General features: G+C 59.7%; 1 protein-coding gene across 3 annotated transcripts; it reads left to right on the top strand.

Moving 5' to 3' along the window:
• The first annotated feature begins 205 nt into the window (after positions 1-205).
• On the top strand, positions 206-17,026 carry TMEM151B (transmembrane protein 151B). Of its 3 annotated transcripts, XR_007169498.2 has the most exons (3): positions 206-472; positions 7,614-9,869; positions 10,583-17,026. XR_007169498.2 is itself a non-coding variant. In XM_048080123.2 (2 exons), exons 1-2 carry the CDS (start codon positions 380-382, stop codon positions 9,048-9,050), a joined length of 1,530 nt encoding a protein of 509 aa, XP_047936080.1. In that variant the 5' UTR covers positions 206-379; the 3' UTR covers positions 9,051-17,026. The 3 variants fall into 3 exon arrangements, 2 of the variants coding, with proteins under 2 accessions (XP_047936080.1, XP_066849940.1); XM_048080123.2 differs by having other exon boundaries at positions 7,614-17,026; XM_066993839.1 differs by having other exon boundaries at positions 463-573; positions 7,614-17,026.
• Positions 17,027-17,029: the final 3 nt, after the last annotated feature.

The raw sequence follows: 17,029 nt of genomic DNA, 5'->3' as shown, positions 1-17,029 counted from the left end.
GGGGCTCCGTGCCCCGCACCGGGCTCCCTCCCGCGCCCTGCCCTCCCCCCTCAAGGTGACCCTCCGGCCCCCCGCCCCCTCCCGCGCCCCCCTCCCCGCCGTCCCTCCTCCCCCCGCGGCTCCGCCCGCCGCCCTCCGCCGCACCGGGCGCGGGTGCGGGCTCGGGCGCGGGTGCGGGCGCTGCGCTGCGGCGGGGCCGGGGGCCGCGGGGGGTGGGGGGGGGCCCGGTGGGCGGCCGGTGCCATGCCGCCCCGCCGCCCCGCCGCCTCCCGGGGGGGCAGCGCCCGGCGGCGGCCGGGATAATGCGGCTGCGGGGCCGCGCCGCCCAGCCCGGAGGCATCGCCAGCGGGGCGCCCCCGCCGCCTCCACCGCCACCACCATGTCCCCCCCGGCCTCGGCGGCCGCGGCCGGCGAGGGAGGAGGCAGCAGCGCGTCGGTGCCGCCGGAGGAGGCGGAGGGGGGCCGAGAGGAGGTGAGGTGCCCCCACAACCACCAACCCTAGCCGGCTGCACGGGGCCGGCTGTGCGCGGCGCGCCCGGCGGCCGCTAGCCGCCCCGCGCCGCGCCCGCACAGGTACGGACCCCCCAGGCCGGGAGCCCCCCTCCCCTGACGGCCCGGAGACGGGTGGGTGCCTCGGGGACCCCCCGCCGGGCTCCGAGGGGAAGCGGAGCCCGCTGCGGGGCGGTGCGGGGCGGCGCGGGTCTCGCTTCCCCGCCGGAGCCCGCAGGTGGGGAGAGCCGGGTGGGCTGCGGGGGTCGGCGGGCAGGGGTCTGCTCGCCTCCCCCCCCCCGCCCGCGCCCCCCTTTTCCATCGCTGGGATTGCGCTCGGGGGTCGTACGGTGCGAGGAGCGCGGTCGGGGGTCGTGGCGGGGCGGGAGATGTGGATGGGGGCCGGGGTAGCGAGCGGCTGGGGATGGGGAAGGAAGAGGGGAGATCCCAAAAGGAAAGCGAGGAGGAGGTTGCTGTGCCTGGGAAGGATGGGTTGAGACCCCGCTTTCACCCCTCGGGTGCTGGGGGGGTGCCAGGGGGTGGCACAAATGTGGGGCCACTGTGAGGGAAGCCTTGCGGGGGGACTTGGGGACTGCTCCCAGCGGAGGAGCCAGGCCCAGGATGGCACGGGGCAGCCCCCGGGCACGCTGCAGTCCCCCCGGCTGGTGGCTTTCTGGAGCCCAGGCTGTAGGTGCCAAGGGGTAGGGATTGGGGTGCTTTGGGCACGGGGAGCAGCACAGGGCAGGCAGGGCTGCGAGCCCCTATGTGTCCCCCAGATCGTGTGTCCCAAGGGGAGAAGCAGCAACCGCGCTGAGAGGAGCCACCGTGTGCTGTGGGGCCGGTGGTCCTGGAGGGCAGGTAGGCAGTGTGGGGAGGATGGTGTTGTCCTTGTCCCCCGAGGCGTCCCAGCTTGGTGGGGTGCTCAGGAGCCGGCACATCGCTCGTCCTCTGCTGCTGCCGGGGAGCTGCCACTAGCAAGTGCTGCATAACCCCGGTGTTCTCTGCCTCCTCGGCTCCGGGAGAACATACATGCAGACGCGTAGTTGTTCTATATATACAGACTTATATTTAGATGGAAATAATTGTGGGAGAGGAAAACTGGAGTGCAAGGACTGGGAAGCTGTACAAATGCTGTATGCTCCGCTCTGCGGCTCTGCCTCAGCTCCCATCTCCTGCTGCCGCCCAGCCACCCCTGAGCCCAGGGCTCCAAACAGACCCCGTGAGATGGTTTTTTAGCACAGGGACATGCTTGTGCCACGCTGGGACGTGGTCCCTTGCCTCCTGTGCCCCGGCTGTTTGTGTGAATCAGCGCTGTGTCCAAGAGTGTAGTGGCTTATGAGAGGTGCCAGCGCAGAGCCGGTTTGGATGAAACAAGAGCAGCAGGAGCAGTGCCCGGGTGAGTGTCCCTCGCCTAGGGTGTCCCCTGCCTCGCAGGGGTTACGAGAAGATTGTCTGGGCTTCGACTGCTCTGCGGTGGCTGCCAGCCGGGGTGTCAGTATAATCGTACCCCCTGGGAGCAGACAGAAGGGCTGGAGTCCATGACCCGCATGGTTTAGGCTAGGGGCACGCTTCCCTCAGCCAGCAGCTATCACAGACTGGCATGAAGCAGCCTGTGGAGGAGAGGGAAGCGGCATCTTCCCCTTACAGAGATGTCTGGGGACTGGAAAATGGGAAATGAGACCGGTCCTTATTGAAGGTGCCTCAACTCGACATGTCTCAGGTCACCATACCTAGGAGCCCTGTAAGGCTTCAGGTGCTGCTCAGCCTGTCCCGACAAGGCAAGTGGCAAACCAGAGCAGGCTGTAGACAAGCTGCTTTTCTGTCTGAGCTCCTGCTTCCTTTTGGCATCACATGCATACACCTACACTTAGCAGCGTTGAGCTGAATCTCACTCAGCAACTCATTTCCACTTTGGAGGGGATGAAATGCCAAGGGACTAGCCCTTCAGCCTGGGAGCAAGCTAAAAAATCCCCTTGTCCTGCAGCTCAAGTGGGATGTGCTGGAGGGAACCAGTCCTCTTCCAAGCTGCCGTGTAAAATGGAGACCTTGGTACCGTCGCAGGCGCGGAGTGCTGGCAGGGTTCCCTGGCTCCTAGATGCTCTGCCTTCCCCTTTCCTCTGCAGTTGGCAGCACTGCCAGGCTGGGGCCGAGCCAGCTGCTGCTTCTAGGCAGGTAGTTCCCGAACCTGGGCTGTGGGCACGTGGGGGTGAGCGGGGCGATAGCTGGGACCCTCCTGACCACGAGTGGCCAGCGCCTGTCCAGGGCCTTGGGAGATGGTGGTGGTTCCTCGGGATGACTGGATCCTCCCCACCGGCCTTCTGGGGGTCTGAGGTCAAAAGGGACAAGGCTTATTAATCTGTTGCATGATATAAACCAACCTGCAGGGCCCAGCCCTGGACACCAAGGCTCTGGAGTCACACCAGAGGCTCCTGCAAGCTGCTGCCACAGCTGCCCGGGCCTTCAAGCTGCTGCTCTGGGCCTTTGGATTCTGTTTGTTTTGTTTTGTTTTGTTTTGTTTTGTTTTGTTTTGTTTTGTTTTGTTTTTCTCGGCCCTGTAGAGAGGTGTCTCCAGGACCCTGGGCCACCTTGTAAAGTCAGTAGGGTTCTGGGTGTGAATCGGAGATTTCAGGCTGTTTCAGAGAGGAGCTTTGTGGAGCTTGGAGGACTTCTGGAGTTGTTCAGTGCTTAGAGTCACAGGATCAAAGAGGTAGGGGCAACAAAGGGATTTTTGCCCATGTGCTTGGCTGCCGCGGTTCTGGGCAGGTTTGTCCCCTTGAGGGACGGTTGAGAGGTGGATTCCCCAGCTCTTCATATCAGGAGGTCAGAGGTTCTTGGCTCTAACAGTGATGGGGGCCTGCTCTTCTGCTGCCTCTGCCCTGTGTGTTGCGGACATTTCTACTTACTTCACGGCTGCTCACAAGTCATCACCTCCATCCTTTCCTGTCCACCCCAGAGCAGCAGCTGCGGGTGTGGGACTCCACCTCCTTTCACCTCAGGGACAATTTCAGAAACAAATGCCATGTGGGGCCCAAGAGGGCCTTTTCCAGACGTGCTTTCCACACACGCTCAGAGAAGGGCAGCTCCTGGCGGGGCTGTCCAACATGTGCTATGCGACGGGAGAAGACGAGCGGGGCGAGCCTTGTGCCTGGTCCCGTCAGACTGCAGCAGGCAGGCGATGGTGGCATTTATGTCACAGCCCGCGCTCCTCCGAGTGACACCGTTCTGGGACAGAAAGGATTTCCCTGTCCCCAGCTTTCTCGTCTGCATATTCACTTGTGTGCTGTTGTGGGCTTCTCCAAGGCTGGGGAAGAGCTCGAGGAGGTGACCTTATTCAGCTGCTTCTGCGGGGGAAGCCTTGGTGCTGCTTGTTTGCTCCCGAGAGCCCTGTGCAGCCCGGGAGAGGAGCAGGGATGCTGCATTTCCTACTGGGATTAGCCTCTGCAGCTGGCTCCTCCTCCGTCTCTGCTGTGGTTGTGTCCCCTGTTATTGGCACTTGAACGGCTTTCAGAAACCCCACCGGCGCAGCCGATGTCTGCGTGTTTTACCTCAAAAGCCTAGAACAAAACTGGATTGTAAACAGTTTACGGCAGGGGTTAGCGTGACCCTGTAAAAGCGCTGCAGTGTCTAAATGCTGCGTAGTCTTAGGAGGAGACTACAGCGTGGACTAGAGCCCTGCTAACACAGTTCCTGGAAGCGAGCCGCGGCTGCATCATCCTCCCTGCTGCCGTGCCCCGGGTACGTACCTGCAGCGGGCTCTGCCTGGATCCCTGCAGGGCTACAGCCAGCATCTCCCTCCTCCTGGATCCCTGCAGGGCTACAGCCAGCATCGCCCTCCTCCTGGATCCCTGCAGGGCTACGGCCAGCATCGCCCTCCTCCTGGGCAGGACCAGGCAGCCGGTGCAGGATGCCAGGGCTCAGGGAGCAACCAGGAGGTGCAATTTGTTTTTCCAAGACCAAACTGTCTCCCAGCTGGCCTGGCGCCCCTTCCCCAGCTTGCCAAATGAGGAAGCTGAGTGCTTTGCTTTGTTTCTTACGCTCTGTTTGCAGACCCCCCTGAGCAAGGCACTGTCTCCATACAGGCCCTGACGCCCCACATATACCCCAAGGCTAGCATATGGCTTGCATCTCCCTGAGGCCGCTGCTCAGACCCCACACATCTGTCCCCCTTTGGCTGAGCAGTGCCCTTATTTCCACACAGCTGGGACCACTGCTGCTGCTGGGGAAGATGTGCAACGCTGAAGGCAGCTGGATAGAGAGGAAACCTTCACCTGCCTGGGTGCTGGCACAGTGCAGGAGAGCCGTGCTGCGTCGGGGCCGAGCAGCCTGGCCAAAGCAAAGAGGTCCGTGCAGAGCCTCGTAACTGCAGCAGGGACCTGAGCAGGGAGGACAGAGCACAGGCAGCTCCTCCTGCTAGGTGTCCCCCTTTCCTCTCCCTGCTCCCTTTTCTCTTCCTGTGGTTCCTATCATTCCCCGTCACCTGCAGGTGTGGGTTGCACTGGGAAGGCGGTGGGGTGCCTGTGCTGCAGCTCCAGGGCAGAGCCACCCCACAGAGCCCCCGTGTCTTCCCCAGCTCTCTGCCTCTGCCACCAGCTCCTGCCACTTCAGCTGGTTGCCACAGAGCGGGGTCTCAGTGCCACCGATGCCTGGGACCCCCAGAGGGCCATGCTGTCGTTCCCCTCCTGGTGTCACCATCCCTTTTGACGTGCTGCCTGCTCCGCTCATCGAAGGCAGGCTGCTGGGGGCAGCAGGGAAGGGAAGCGTGCTGCCTCCGGGAGAAAAACCTCTGATGGAGACTTGGGCTGGGTCCAGCCCTGCTCATCACCGTGGCAGAAGTCCCACTGGCATGGGGTGGGCCAGGCTTTGGCACGGAGCAGGGAGGAAAGATTGGCATGTGGGACTCTACGGGATCAAGCCAAGCGGTGAGGGGCTCTTTAAGGAGAGTGAGGGGGACTTTTTCGAGGGAAGAAGAGGCCCAGATCACTTCCTAGGCTTGCCAATGCTTTGTGACCTCTGGTTGCTGCTAAAATTTTCTTTTTCATGCCAGAAGTGAAAGTGACCTCCTCCTGTTTGGCAGCGTAAATCCATTAAGCCCTTTGGGATCCTTGGATGAAAGGCTCCAAACATCTAGTGTGCTGGGAAGCTGTGGGACAGTGCCTGGGCCGTGAAGCTCATAGTCTGCAGGGGTTCTGCATCTCCTCAGCCATGGCACCCCAACCTGTGTGTTTCTTGCTCTCCTCAGGCTTTGTGGATGTGCCTCTTGTTGTTGCTTTGCCTTCCGTTTGCACGGCATCTCACACATCGGGGATGCTGATCGCTGCCCAGGGCTCCAAGGTGCTATAAAGAGACCGATGGCAACAAGGCAGCAGGCTGACGGAGAAGCAGCTTGGTACAGGGAAGCATTGCTGCTACATCTGGAAGGCAGCCACTTCTGGGGATTTCCTGGTTTTCCTTTAATTGTGCTGGGCTGACAGGGCACCCCAGCCCATCATCCATGCCTCAACAGAGAAGAGAGGGCTGGAGACCCACAGCGAGCCTGCCCTGGCGCTGCGGTGAGCCATCTGGCTCTCCAGCTGAGCACAGCCGGGAACAGAGAAGGGATGAGGCCAGGCTTGAATATCATTGCCACCAGTGATGGCATTACAGCTGGCTTTACCCCTGCAAGGGCAGAGGTGAGCTCAGGCAAAGGCAGCACGGCCTCTGATGCCTTCAGGCATTGACTTGCAGAGGATACCTGGGCTCAAGCATAATTCAGACACTCAGGAGAGAAGGGTGCCTGAAGCCATGCCGCATGCAGATGGAGATGGGACGCAAAGCTGAAACCCTCTTAGGGACCTTTGTGGCATCTGCCCAAGGCTGGGTTTCCCACCTCCTCTCTCAGGACGTACCTTTGGAGATTGCTGTGTTGGATGGTGTTTGTGCTGGAGGAAGTCTCGTGTATAAGAAAACGAATAACCTCTTTGCATGTCCTCCCTTGGGGTTTGGTAATTGGCCATTGACCAAACAAGCACCTGCTGGGTCAATACATGAGACTTCAGGGTGTTGCAGAGTGTGACAAAGGTTTCCTTAAGTGGAGGGTTTCCCAGGTTTTTATGAAACCCTGCATAATTTCTGTGGCAAATGCACCGGTGCAGTCTCTTTAAGAAGTCCTGTTGCGGAAGTCCTGCCCCTTGATCATCATTCTAGCCCTGAGAGCAGTTCTTCCAGAAAGAGGCACGGGCTTTCACACCCGAATCCCAGTGCAAGCAATTACATTTGCTGCCAGCCCTGCCTTGCCCCTCTCCCCTCCCTGCTGTTGCAGATTAGGGGGGTGTTCTTCGCTTCCAGCCCGAACGCCTTTTAGGATGCTGCTCAGTATTTGCCTTCTCTCCCCCCAGGGGTGGCTGCCTTTCTGTTGTGGAGGAGTGCTTTCCTGTTCGTGTGGTTTATAAAGCACTTCAGAAGCACTTTGGAGCCCTTTGGGCTGCTGAGTGGTGTTGCTAGAATCGCCATTACCAAAGTCCTTTCCTGCTGCAGGAGGTCTCCGTGTTACAGGCACCCTAGGCCTCCTGTGCCGCCCTGGTAGGAGAAACCTGGACTTGAACTATGAGCGGTGGTTGGGACGGGGGAAGACTCGTGAGCAGGGGGCCACAGGGGGAGCGAGCTGAGGCTCAGTTTAGTGTCTGGACGACATGACCCTTCGTAGGGCTGGCTGTGCTGGTGGGACCAGTGCAGGAAGCGGAGGCATGCGGGGGAGGACCACGAGCCTCCATCTTGCCATGCCTGCCCGCCTGGGCCAAGCCTGCCGGCCCTCCCTGAGGTAGCGATGGCAGGAGTTGCTCCCTGCTGATGAAGGGGGACATTTTATGGGGTCCACCACAAAGGCAGAGCTTGGTAGCGGGGCTGGCGTGCCCCAGGCCACCCCGCAGAGCTGGGGCAGCAGGACGTGGGATATGCCCACCACCAGGGCAGCGGAGGAGGGGGGTCTCACCCGGGGTGGCAGTGGCCTGTACTGTGCCACCCGCACCTCTGCCCGCTCCGTTCCCCGTCCAGGGCATCCCGCTGCCTGCTCGCCTTCCTCCCGCCGCTTCATCCCACTGACCTCTCCTCTTGTTTTCTCTCCCCCTCTCCCCGGCCCCCCGGAGCAGCAGCGGCCGGTGAAGCAGTCTCTCAGCAAGTCGCTGTGCCGGGAGTCCCACTGGAAATGCCTGCTGCTGTCGCTGCTGATGTACGGCTGCATGGGAGCCATGACGTGGTGCCACGTCACCAAGGTGACCCGGCTGACCTTCGACAGCGCCTACAAGGGCAAGTCCATGATGTACCACGACAGCCCCTGCTCCAACGGCTACGTCTACATCCCGCTGGCCTTCCTGGTGATGCTCTACGTGGTGTACCTGGTGGAGTGCTGGCACTGCTACACCCGCAACGAGCTGCAGTACAAAGTGGACGTGGAAAGCGTGCACGAGCGAGTGCAGCGGATGCAGCAGGCCACCCCGTGCATCTGGTGGAAGGCCATCAGCTACCACTACGTCCGGAGGACCCGGCAGGTGACCCGCTATCGCAACGGGGACGCCTACACCACCACCCAAGTGTATCACGAGCGGGTCAACACCCACGTGGCAGAGGCCGAGTTCGACTATTCCAACTGCGGAGTTAAGGACATCTCCAAGGACCTCATTGACCTGGAGAGCTACCCAGCCACGCGGCTCCGCTTCACCAAGTGTTTCAGCTTTGCCAACGTGGAGTCGGAGAACTCCTACCTGACCCAGCGGGCCCGCTTCTTCACGGAGAACGAGGGCCTGGATGACTACATGGAGGCCAGGGAGGGCATGCACCTCAAAAACGTGGACTTCAAAGAATACATGGTGGCCTTTTCCGACCCAGACAACCTGCCTTGGTACGTATCCCACTATGTCTTCTGGGTGGCTGCTCTGCTGACCCTATCCTGGCCCCTGCGGGTGCTAAACGAGTACCGCACCTCCTATGTCCATTACCACGTGGAGAAACTCTTTGGGTTTGACTATGTGGCGGTGACGCCGGCCGAGGAGCGCTCCTTCTGCCGGAGGATGCCCCGCGTCAACACGGTGGACAGCACCGAGCTGGAGTGGCACATCCGATCCAACCAGCAGCTGGTGCCCAGCTACTCGGAAGCGGTCCTGATGGACTTGGTGGGGCTGTCTGGCTGCACCAGCTACTCGGCGTGCCGCTACGGGGGCTACCGGCAGAACTGCGAGCGGTGCCACAGGACTATAAGCAGCTCTTCCATCTTCTCCCGCAGTGCCCTGAGCATCTGCAACGGCAGCCCCCGCATCCCCTTCAGCAGCAGCCGCTTCTCGCTGGGCCGCCTCTACGGCTCACGGCGCAGCTGCCTGTGGCAGAGCCGGAGTGGGAGCCTGAACGAGCAGAGCTGCCCCACGGAGCAGACCCGCCTCTCCAGCCAGGTCACGGTGGAGGAGGAAGACCCCCCTCCTTACCAGGACGCCCTCTACTTCCCCATCCTCATCGTGCACCGCAACGAAGGCTGCCTGAACCACGACCACCGTCACCTCCACCGCAACGGGTCCTGCGTGGAGACCTCACTGTGAAGGCGGGGGGCAGTGGGATCTTGTTGCCAATGGCCTGGCCCGAGCCAGCACAGGATTTGGGGAGAAGAGTGCCGGGAAGGGAGACGGCCCGGGAGGACGAGGTGGGACGGAGCGGTGGCTCTGACCTCCTGGGGAGGTGAGTGATGGTGCTCTCCCTGACATGGCACAGAACTCTAGACCGACCACCACATGCAAAAAAGAAACCCCAAAACCATAATTCAGCAGCATCGAGATCAAAAGGGGGGAATGAAAAGACAGGCCTGTTGCAGGGAGGGGGGTGCTTCGGCTCCCAGCTCCATCTCCAGGCTGGCTTATGCTCCGAGGAAGCAGCGACCACCAGGCAGCACCCTGCTGCACTTCTCGCCAGCCCTGCTCCCAATTGTGCCAGAGCCAGAGCCCTCGCAGGGTGGAGGGAGCGACGTTACCTGCCCGTGCCTGAAGGCCTAGGGTGCCCGGGCATGTGGAGCTGACGGGCAGGTTAGAGAGAAGGCTGAGCACCACAAATACAGCTTCCCCCTGCCCCAACCGTTCCCCACCCTCCCCGTTTGTTTTTTAGACCATGCTCCGACTGTTACGTGCTCTCGCTGCCGGGAACGGCATCGTCTCCAGAGGACCCCAGGCCCGGCTCCCGAGGAAGCTTCGGGATGCCAGCTCTGAGGGTCAGCATCCCGGGGGCGAAGGACTGTGTGCTCGGGATGAGCGCGGGCAGGCAGCGCTGGGGAAGGGATGGAGGTGCGGACCCAGGTGGAGCGGAGACCGGTGGCAACAGACCTGCCGGCTGGAGGAGGGCTCAGCTGGAAGGAGAGCGGGAGGCCCCTGGTGAGCTGGGGAAGGGGAAGGGGCTGGGGCTGGGACAGCATCGTGCTAAGAGCTGGTGTGTCTGTTGGCAGAGGTCCCCAGCCTTGAAGCGGGTCCTGATTGCTTCAGGCAGGCATCAAGGAAGGCTCTGGTAGGTTCAGCTGCAGCTCACCCATTGGTAGTAGGCCAGCAGGGTGGTGCATGTCTGCAAGAGGGTGTTGTGCACTAAATCAGGCTGGTTTCTGGCTGCAGACTGAGCCGCAGACTTCTGGCAGCCTGGTTTTGGCAGAGAGCTCTGAGGGGCAGTGAGGGAGAAATGCAAAAACACGCTAGAGAGTTGGGAACCCCGGGCTGGGGACGTGGGGAGCACAGCAGGGAGGCGTCCGCCACCAGAACAGAACCTGGGGAAGTGTTAGAGGGGAGCCTGCTTAAAACCGGGCAGCTTTCACTACAGGGGTATTTCCAGAGAGGCGTCAGGCTGCGAGGAGCAAGGTGGGCTCTGTGTAGCTCCCCCTCTTATCTGCCTTGCTCTGGTCAGGGCACGCTGGCCTGCACGGAGCTCTGTGCTGTCCCCTGCTAGGAAGGAGCTCGGTGGCGCTGGGCAAGGAGCCTTCATGTCACCAAGTCTGCATCAGCGCCTGCAGCACAAGGGCATCCAGCTTTTCTTTTCCATCAGCACATCTCCAGGTCTCTCGTGTCACAATTCTCAGAAAAGCTGTCTCCTTTTCCATCAGCTCTTTTGGGAGGTGGATGCCAAGGCAGCCAGTGACTTCTCCTGACAGCACTTCTCAGCCTCACCACACTTCCCTCATCTGCTGGGGCAGAAGACGTCCGAGAGCAAGGTGTCGTGGATCGCACGAGCAAGTCCATTAGCGCCTGGTCACTCAAGCTTGGTGTCTGCCTCCACATCCGTATCGGAAGGGCAAGACCTAACAGCAAACAGCGAGGCACTGTGTTTAATCCAGCCACTCTTCCTCCTCCCAACTTGTTAACAAAGGACCTGTTTCTCTAGTCATGCCACTGCATTGCTGCACTGACCAGGTCTTGGGGACCACGTCGTCTGACTTTTGAAAATCATCTCTAGTGGATTAAGTTTAGAATTGCAGGATCCTTCTCTAACGATCGCTGCATCTCTGCAGGGTACACAGACAAGCAAGGCTTGGCTTGGCTTTGCCCCCAGGGTTGTTCCTTCTGCTCTGTGCCGGCATGCCCTGGACAGCATCTCTTGCCCTCCCAGATTGATTTGTCCTCCTGGGTCTCAAGGGCTAGACTCCAAACAACGGTGATTTGAACACGAAGTCCCTTAAAATCTCACTCTGTTATGCTTCTGTCTTGTAATCTACCCTTCCTCTCGCTGCCAGATCTAGATGTTGGCTTAAATAAGAGGGCCCCTGTGGAAACAGGGAAGCACGAGGTCTCCAGTGTGGGTACATCCTCCTCTGCTTTTTGTTCTCGTTATCATTGGCACAAATTCAGGCCGGGTAGAAGTGCCCTGTTGGCTGTCCTGGAATTTCCTTGCTCAGTGATTACATTTGGCTTGCTGGGCGCTTGTGCTTCTCTCTCCGAGGGCCCGATGTAAGCTCAGGCCAACGCTGAGGATCCTGGTGAGTCTCAGGAGGTAGTGATGTGGGCTTGTATGTCCTGGTGAATCAGGAGACGCTCAGCCAGTGGAGCTACTGTGGGTCACTAGTGAGGCATGTGTGTCCTTTCCAACGTATTCTCTTTGAAATCTCCTCCGCATTGCTTACATTCAGCTGCAGTGGGTCATCCTTTTATCCCTAGCCTCCAAGGTGCGTTGGACAGATGGATTTATGACAGGTTTGGCAGGCCTTCTAGCTCCCTAGGGCACGGAAAGTCCTCCAAACAGGGACAGGTTACTGGGGTGTCTGTGCCCCCTTACCTTAGCTGCAGCGCTCTGCTGGCAGATGCCTCATCCCTTGGCCCTTTTTGGGCTTCCTCATGAGGTTTCTTCAGGAGCACACAGGCCCAGGCTCCGGAAGGCTCTGCTTTTTTCCACGTGCCCTTCATCCCTTGCAGCTTTCCATGGCTGTGGAGTCAGACTCGGCGCGGCGCTTGCCAGCGGGTTTTCCTCTCGTGCCAGGGCAGGGGAAGTGGGAGCACGGCCAGCTCCTTGTCCCGGCGCGTCGTGTCGCTGACACAGCCCCCGAAGAGCGCTGCTGCACCCTGTCACACGGCCGGGCAACGCGTCGGGGCTGCTTGGTGTTTCCTCTTGCTGCCAGTGCACTTGCCAAGTACTTAAAAGCTCTCCAGCTTCCTTGAACTAGAGAGAACTGATGTGTGAGGGGCTCTGGATTAGGCGATCCTCAAGGGGCATCTCCACCCGTTTATCCATCCTTCAGCACGCACTGGACGCTTCCCAGATGGTGCCCAGTACTTTGCTGATGCAGAGCCAGGCAGTGAAACCGACTGGCCTGGGCGTCCTTCTTGAGCCCCCCCGAATGTCACGCAGGCTGCACCAAAAGGGGAGGTTTCGGGGAGGGCTTTTGGGCTGAACGACTGTGGGGCCGTTCATTAGGACAGGGGGAAGCAGTCTCAGACTGTGGCCTACCCCAGGCCTTCCAGAATCACACTCCAGGCAATTACTCAGGGTTAGTGCTGGGGAAGCTGCTGTTTGACTTCAAACAAGCACAAACCCCTCCTTCCTCTTCCCCAGAAATGCACATTGGAGACCCACCCCCCCCCGCCCTCCTTGTTGCCTTTCTCCGTCCGTGCTCAAGAGGCTGCAGAGCTGTTTAATAACTCTGGTGGATGCCTGTGGGGAGGGAAGGCAGGAGGAGGTGTAAGTGGAAGCCAAAGAAGGTTAGGTAGCGTCTGATGGCAGTACAACATGCCTGATGATTAGCCCTAGTGCAGAATAACACCTTTTAAGCTCTCCTCCCAGCCTTTCCAATCATGGCTTCGGTTCTGTCTGATATCACCAGGATGCTGCCTTACCTCTAGCCGGGCAGAGCAGCGTGCTCCTACTCTGCTGCAGCAGCTGCAGGGTACGTGTCTGAGACACTGCAGTGGCACCAAGGAGCTGTGTCACCAAAGAGCTACAAGTCACAACGTGTGGCCTGGGCTTTGAATCACGTTCCATTTACCGTCAGTGGTTTGAATAAGGCCTGTGTGAATATGAAGGTGGGTCTGATCAGGATCCGTGTGATCACAGAAACGTGGCATGGTTTAAGCACAGGTATTAATGGGCTGTGGTCATTCCTGGTGTAACGTTACTGAAGCCAGTGGTACTGTACCAACGCGAGCATGGCTTAGCAACTCCCCGGAGTGATCTGTCCTTGAATCCAAATTGATCTGCCGCAGTGGTGCTTTGATGCATAGAGTTCATGTTGGGACTTGGCCAACGTGAATGAATGTTGAATATCTGCTCTCTCTTCAAGCCATGGGTTGAATTGTTCTGCTCTGCTGCCTCCACCGCAGCTGCTCCGCAAAGGGAAATGTTATGCCCATGGATGTGATCTCGTCAGCTCCCTCAAAAGCAGGCTAAAACGAGCGAATTGACCTCTACCGCACTGGGAGAGTAGGCTTCTTCCACAGCACCGCAGCTACACACAAGGGAAAAGAGGTCCCAAGGTCAGAACTGAACCTGCAAGGCCCATGGCCTCAAGGACTGCCCTTCTTCCTTCCCTCCTCACCTCCTCCGTCTTACCTGGGGGAGGGACAGCTTCCTCGTGGAGGTGAGCCAGCTCCACGTCCTGCAGCCCCAGGGCAGGCCCTACTAACAGGTACATCATCCGCCTATGCAACACTCCCAGGAACTGCCAAGTTTTCAGGAGCCCATGACAACGTGCAGCATGTCCATCCAGCACTGAGAACAAGCACAGCTGCTGCTAAACGGGTTTTATTCCTCCCCTCCTAATGAAGACTGTTTTTGTTGGGGCCTTTTGTTCATTCGTTTGGTTTTTGTAAACTCCAGACTCCTAGGGAAACGAAGCTTGCGAGAAATCGGTGCCCGTCCTGAACCATCCCCAGTCCTTTGAACTTTGGGAATGGGTGGATCACCTGCTGTGACTGTAATTTAGTGGACTTCGTAGAGCAAAGTAACTTCACGCACAGACACACAAGGTTCTTTCACTCTCCATCAGTGCAAGCTGCTTCTGCAACCTTAGCTACTCGCATTAGTGAAAGAAAAAAGCCTCGCTAGAAAGTGTTGAGATGACTTAGTATTTTGCATCAGTCCCACGGTCCCAATGGCCATTAGCAGCGCTGTCAGCTGACGTGCCATGAATTCAGGCTTTGGATGGCAGCCCACGAAGCGGTCAGGGTGAAAAGGTTTGGAAGACCCAAGGCTGAGTCTGTACGCGTCTCCAGAGCACACGCAGAGAGCAGCGGCTGAAAGCAGCCATCCCCCTGGCTCAGCACGGGGAGAAGTGGTCGGGTTTTGTTTGGGCTGCACCTGCCTTCCCAGGGAAAGCCTGCCCCCGGGGGCTGACGGGAGGGGAAAAGAAAATCTTGGGGCATCCGATGAAGCAACGTGCACGGCACTGCCGAGCCAGCTGGGGAAAAAACGGTGACGACTAAAACCCAAACGACCAGGATTTCGCTTTGAAAATGAGAACTGCTTTTTCAAACTGAAATGAGGCTGAGAGGCCTTGAGAGTGTTTCAGGTTGCTGCTCCTTGCTTTAGAAATGTAATCTCTGAGGATGGTGTGGATTTAAGCACCCTGCTCCAGCCAGCTCTGCTAGAATTGTGCAGTGCAGGTGGAAAAAAGGATGCCACAGGAAGGTTTGGATAGTGCAGCAGGGGCTTTGCCGTGCGGTAGGGTGATCAGGAACGGAGGCTGGAGCTTAAAATCCTCCTCTGCGCCTAGATAGAGGTCTGGGCTTGACATCCAAACGTGTACAGATGTGGGGCAGGGCATGCTGCTGGGTGCCCATGTGCACTGCTGGGGGCTGCTGCCCTGCAGAGGAGCTTGTGTTGGTGGCTTCGGTCTGGTACGGCCCCTCCGTTCCCGTAGGGAATGGTTTGTGGGGTGGCGGGGCACTGCTCGTGGCCTGTGGGAGGAAACTCCTGACCTGGTTTTTGTAGGAGGATGGTGCGAAGTGTCACATTTGCTGCAGTGACTGGCAGGGAGCCGTGATAAGAGCATGGAGCAAGCTGTGTTTGAGATGAAGCTGATCCCCTGCCGGCTGGCTGAAGCGCGAGAGCTGTTGGATCTGCTCCCTGGCCAGCGCGCTGCGGCTCTGCTCACCCTCCCCAAACCTGGTGTGAAAATTGTCTCTTGTGGCTGTGCGGGACCAGGGGGCCTGCAGAGAGGGTGTACGGGGTCAGCCCTCAGAGGCTTTGCAGGTGGGGTGATTTCCGTGGGAGACGCGAGGCCAGGCGGGGTGGGACACTGCTGTGCTGGAGCAGCGGTGTTTGGAGGCAAGGAGAGGGAGCGGGGCATCGGGTGGAGAAGGCCTGGGACAAAGCAAGCTTTTGGGGCAGGCTGTGCGTGCCCAAGGGGACGTGCAGGAGGTATTTCCCAGCTGAGGTGCCCAGGCCAAGCCTGGCTGCATCGTCAGAGCAGCGATGCTGCCTCCGAGCCCCGCGCTGACAGCTGGAGCACGTGTCACCGAGCCGCAACGGATGATGCAGCCACAAGGTGTAAATGTCACTAATGAACAAATTGCCTCGTGCCAGGGAGAGGCTAATCCATCACGGCTGGGGACAGGGATCTGACAGGGCCGGCTATTTCAGGTGCAGCCTGTGGGGAGGAACCGCTTCACGTCTCAGCTGTCCCCTCTGCCCAGGGAGGCCGATGCAGGGCTTGGCTCCGCGCTGCTCCCCGCCTCCCCTCCGCACCAGCTCGGGGCTCAGCCCTCTCCGTGCCACCAAAGGAGGAACCAGGGGGGCATTTGGGCTGGCAGGAGGAGCAGACAGACCCTGGGTGGTGTGCCCAGGACAGGGCGAGTTTGGCAGGAGGGTGCTGCACACAGCATGCCAGCACCGGAGGGCTTTGTCAGTGGTCCGGGGTGCAGGGCTGTGGCCAGTAGTGCTTGCTGCGGTGTTTTACAAAATGCCACTTGCTCCCCAGTTCAATCTCATAGTTTGCCCCTATATGAGGTGCCCTCAAGGCGATGCTCCAAGCCAAGCCCTCAGTCAGAAGTCAGGGGACACAGCCGGCTGTACTGTGCTGCCTCGGGGCCGTGCACAGCCCCGGGACTGAGTTCAGTGTGAACAGACGAGGCAGAGGGATGCCGAGCGCAGCGCCTATCCCCCATGCACCCTCCCGCTCCTCCACCCCCAGCTGGTGCCCGAAATCAGCCCGCCGTCCTGGTGACGACATATGCCAGCGTGACACCTCGCAAATCGCTGCCTCTGCGGCTGCGAGCAGAAGCCGAGAGGCTCGGGGAGCTCCTGCCCCCCCTGCATGAAGCACGGCTCGCCATCTGCCGCAGCCAGCAGCCAGCCCGCGGCACCCGCCGCTGCGTGCGCGCGGTGGAAGCCCCCGTGTCGCTCCCCTCCCTTTCCTCCCCGTCCTCCCCCCGTCAGTCTGGCACAGACCCACGCACACCCCACGGGCGACCCGCCGGAGAAGCTGCTGGTGGGTGCTGTCAGCTGTCGGGCTTTAATTTTAGCGGTGTTTGGAATGGTTTGAAGCCTTGCAGAGTGGTGGTGATGGATGGCCGGGCGGTGTGCGGTGGCCAAGGGGCTCACGGGAGGGAAGACAGGGGGGCTCCAGGCCCCAGGAGGGCCTGCACGGTGCCCCAGGAGCGTGCTTGGATGGGGGCTAGAAGGTGTTAGCAAATCTTGGCTGTGCACATCAAGAGGAGCTGGGAGTATCCTGGAAAGCAATTCAGCATTTTTTCTGGTGATAAATTTTCCATGAGCCCTTTCCTTTCCACCCTGCTCCTCGCTGGCTGCGCTGGCTGCTTACTCCTCGGCGTGCTGGAGGGATCCCACCGCTGCCCTCCCAGCACCAGCTCTCATCGCCCAGCCCTGTGCCTGGAGCTACGTGCAGGCTTTCTCCGGACCAGGACACCCCCATTAAGCCCCCCCATTACTGCTGGAGCCGCTCCTTCTTCAGCCTGAACCTGACCTGGGTCTTTTCTGCTGTTTCTGAACACGAGTTCTCATCTCATTCAGGTGTGTCATTCAGTGGAAATATTTTGTAAATGCAAACAAAAAGAAACAAATCTTTTCAATACCTCGGTCTCGAGGGTGCGAAACAAGGCGTTGG

The sequence above is a fragment of the Anser cygnoides genome, chromosome 3 (genome assembly GCF_040182565.1).
Source record: "Anser cygnoides isolate HZ-2024a breed goose chromosome 3, Taihu_goose_T2T_genome, whole genome shotgun sequence".
Taxonomy (NCBI): Eukaryota; Metazoa; Chordata; class Aves; order Anseriformes; family Anatidae; genus Anser; species Anser cygnoides.
This window is presented reverse-complemented; position numbering and strand designations above follow the sequence as displayed.

What these genes read in the sequence shown, in the direction of transcription:
- TMEM151B (XM_048080123.2), top strand. Translation starts at nt 380, where the DNA reads ATGTCCCCCCCGGCCTCGGCGGCCGCGGCCGGCGAGGGAGGAGGCAGC. An exon ending in CGGAGGGGGGCCGAGAGGAG is followed by an intron (nt 473 to 7,613) that starts GTGAGGTGCCCC and finishes CCCCCGGAGCAG; the next exon opens with CAGCGGCCGGTGAAGCAGTC.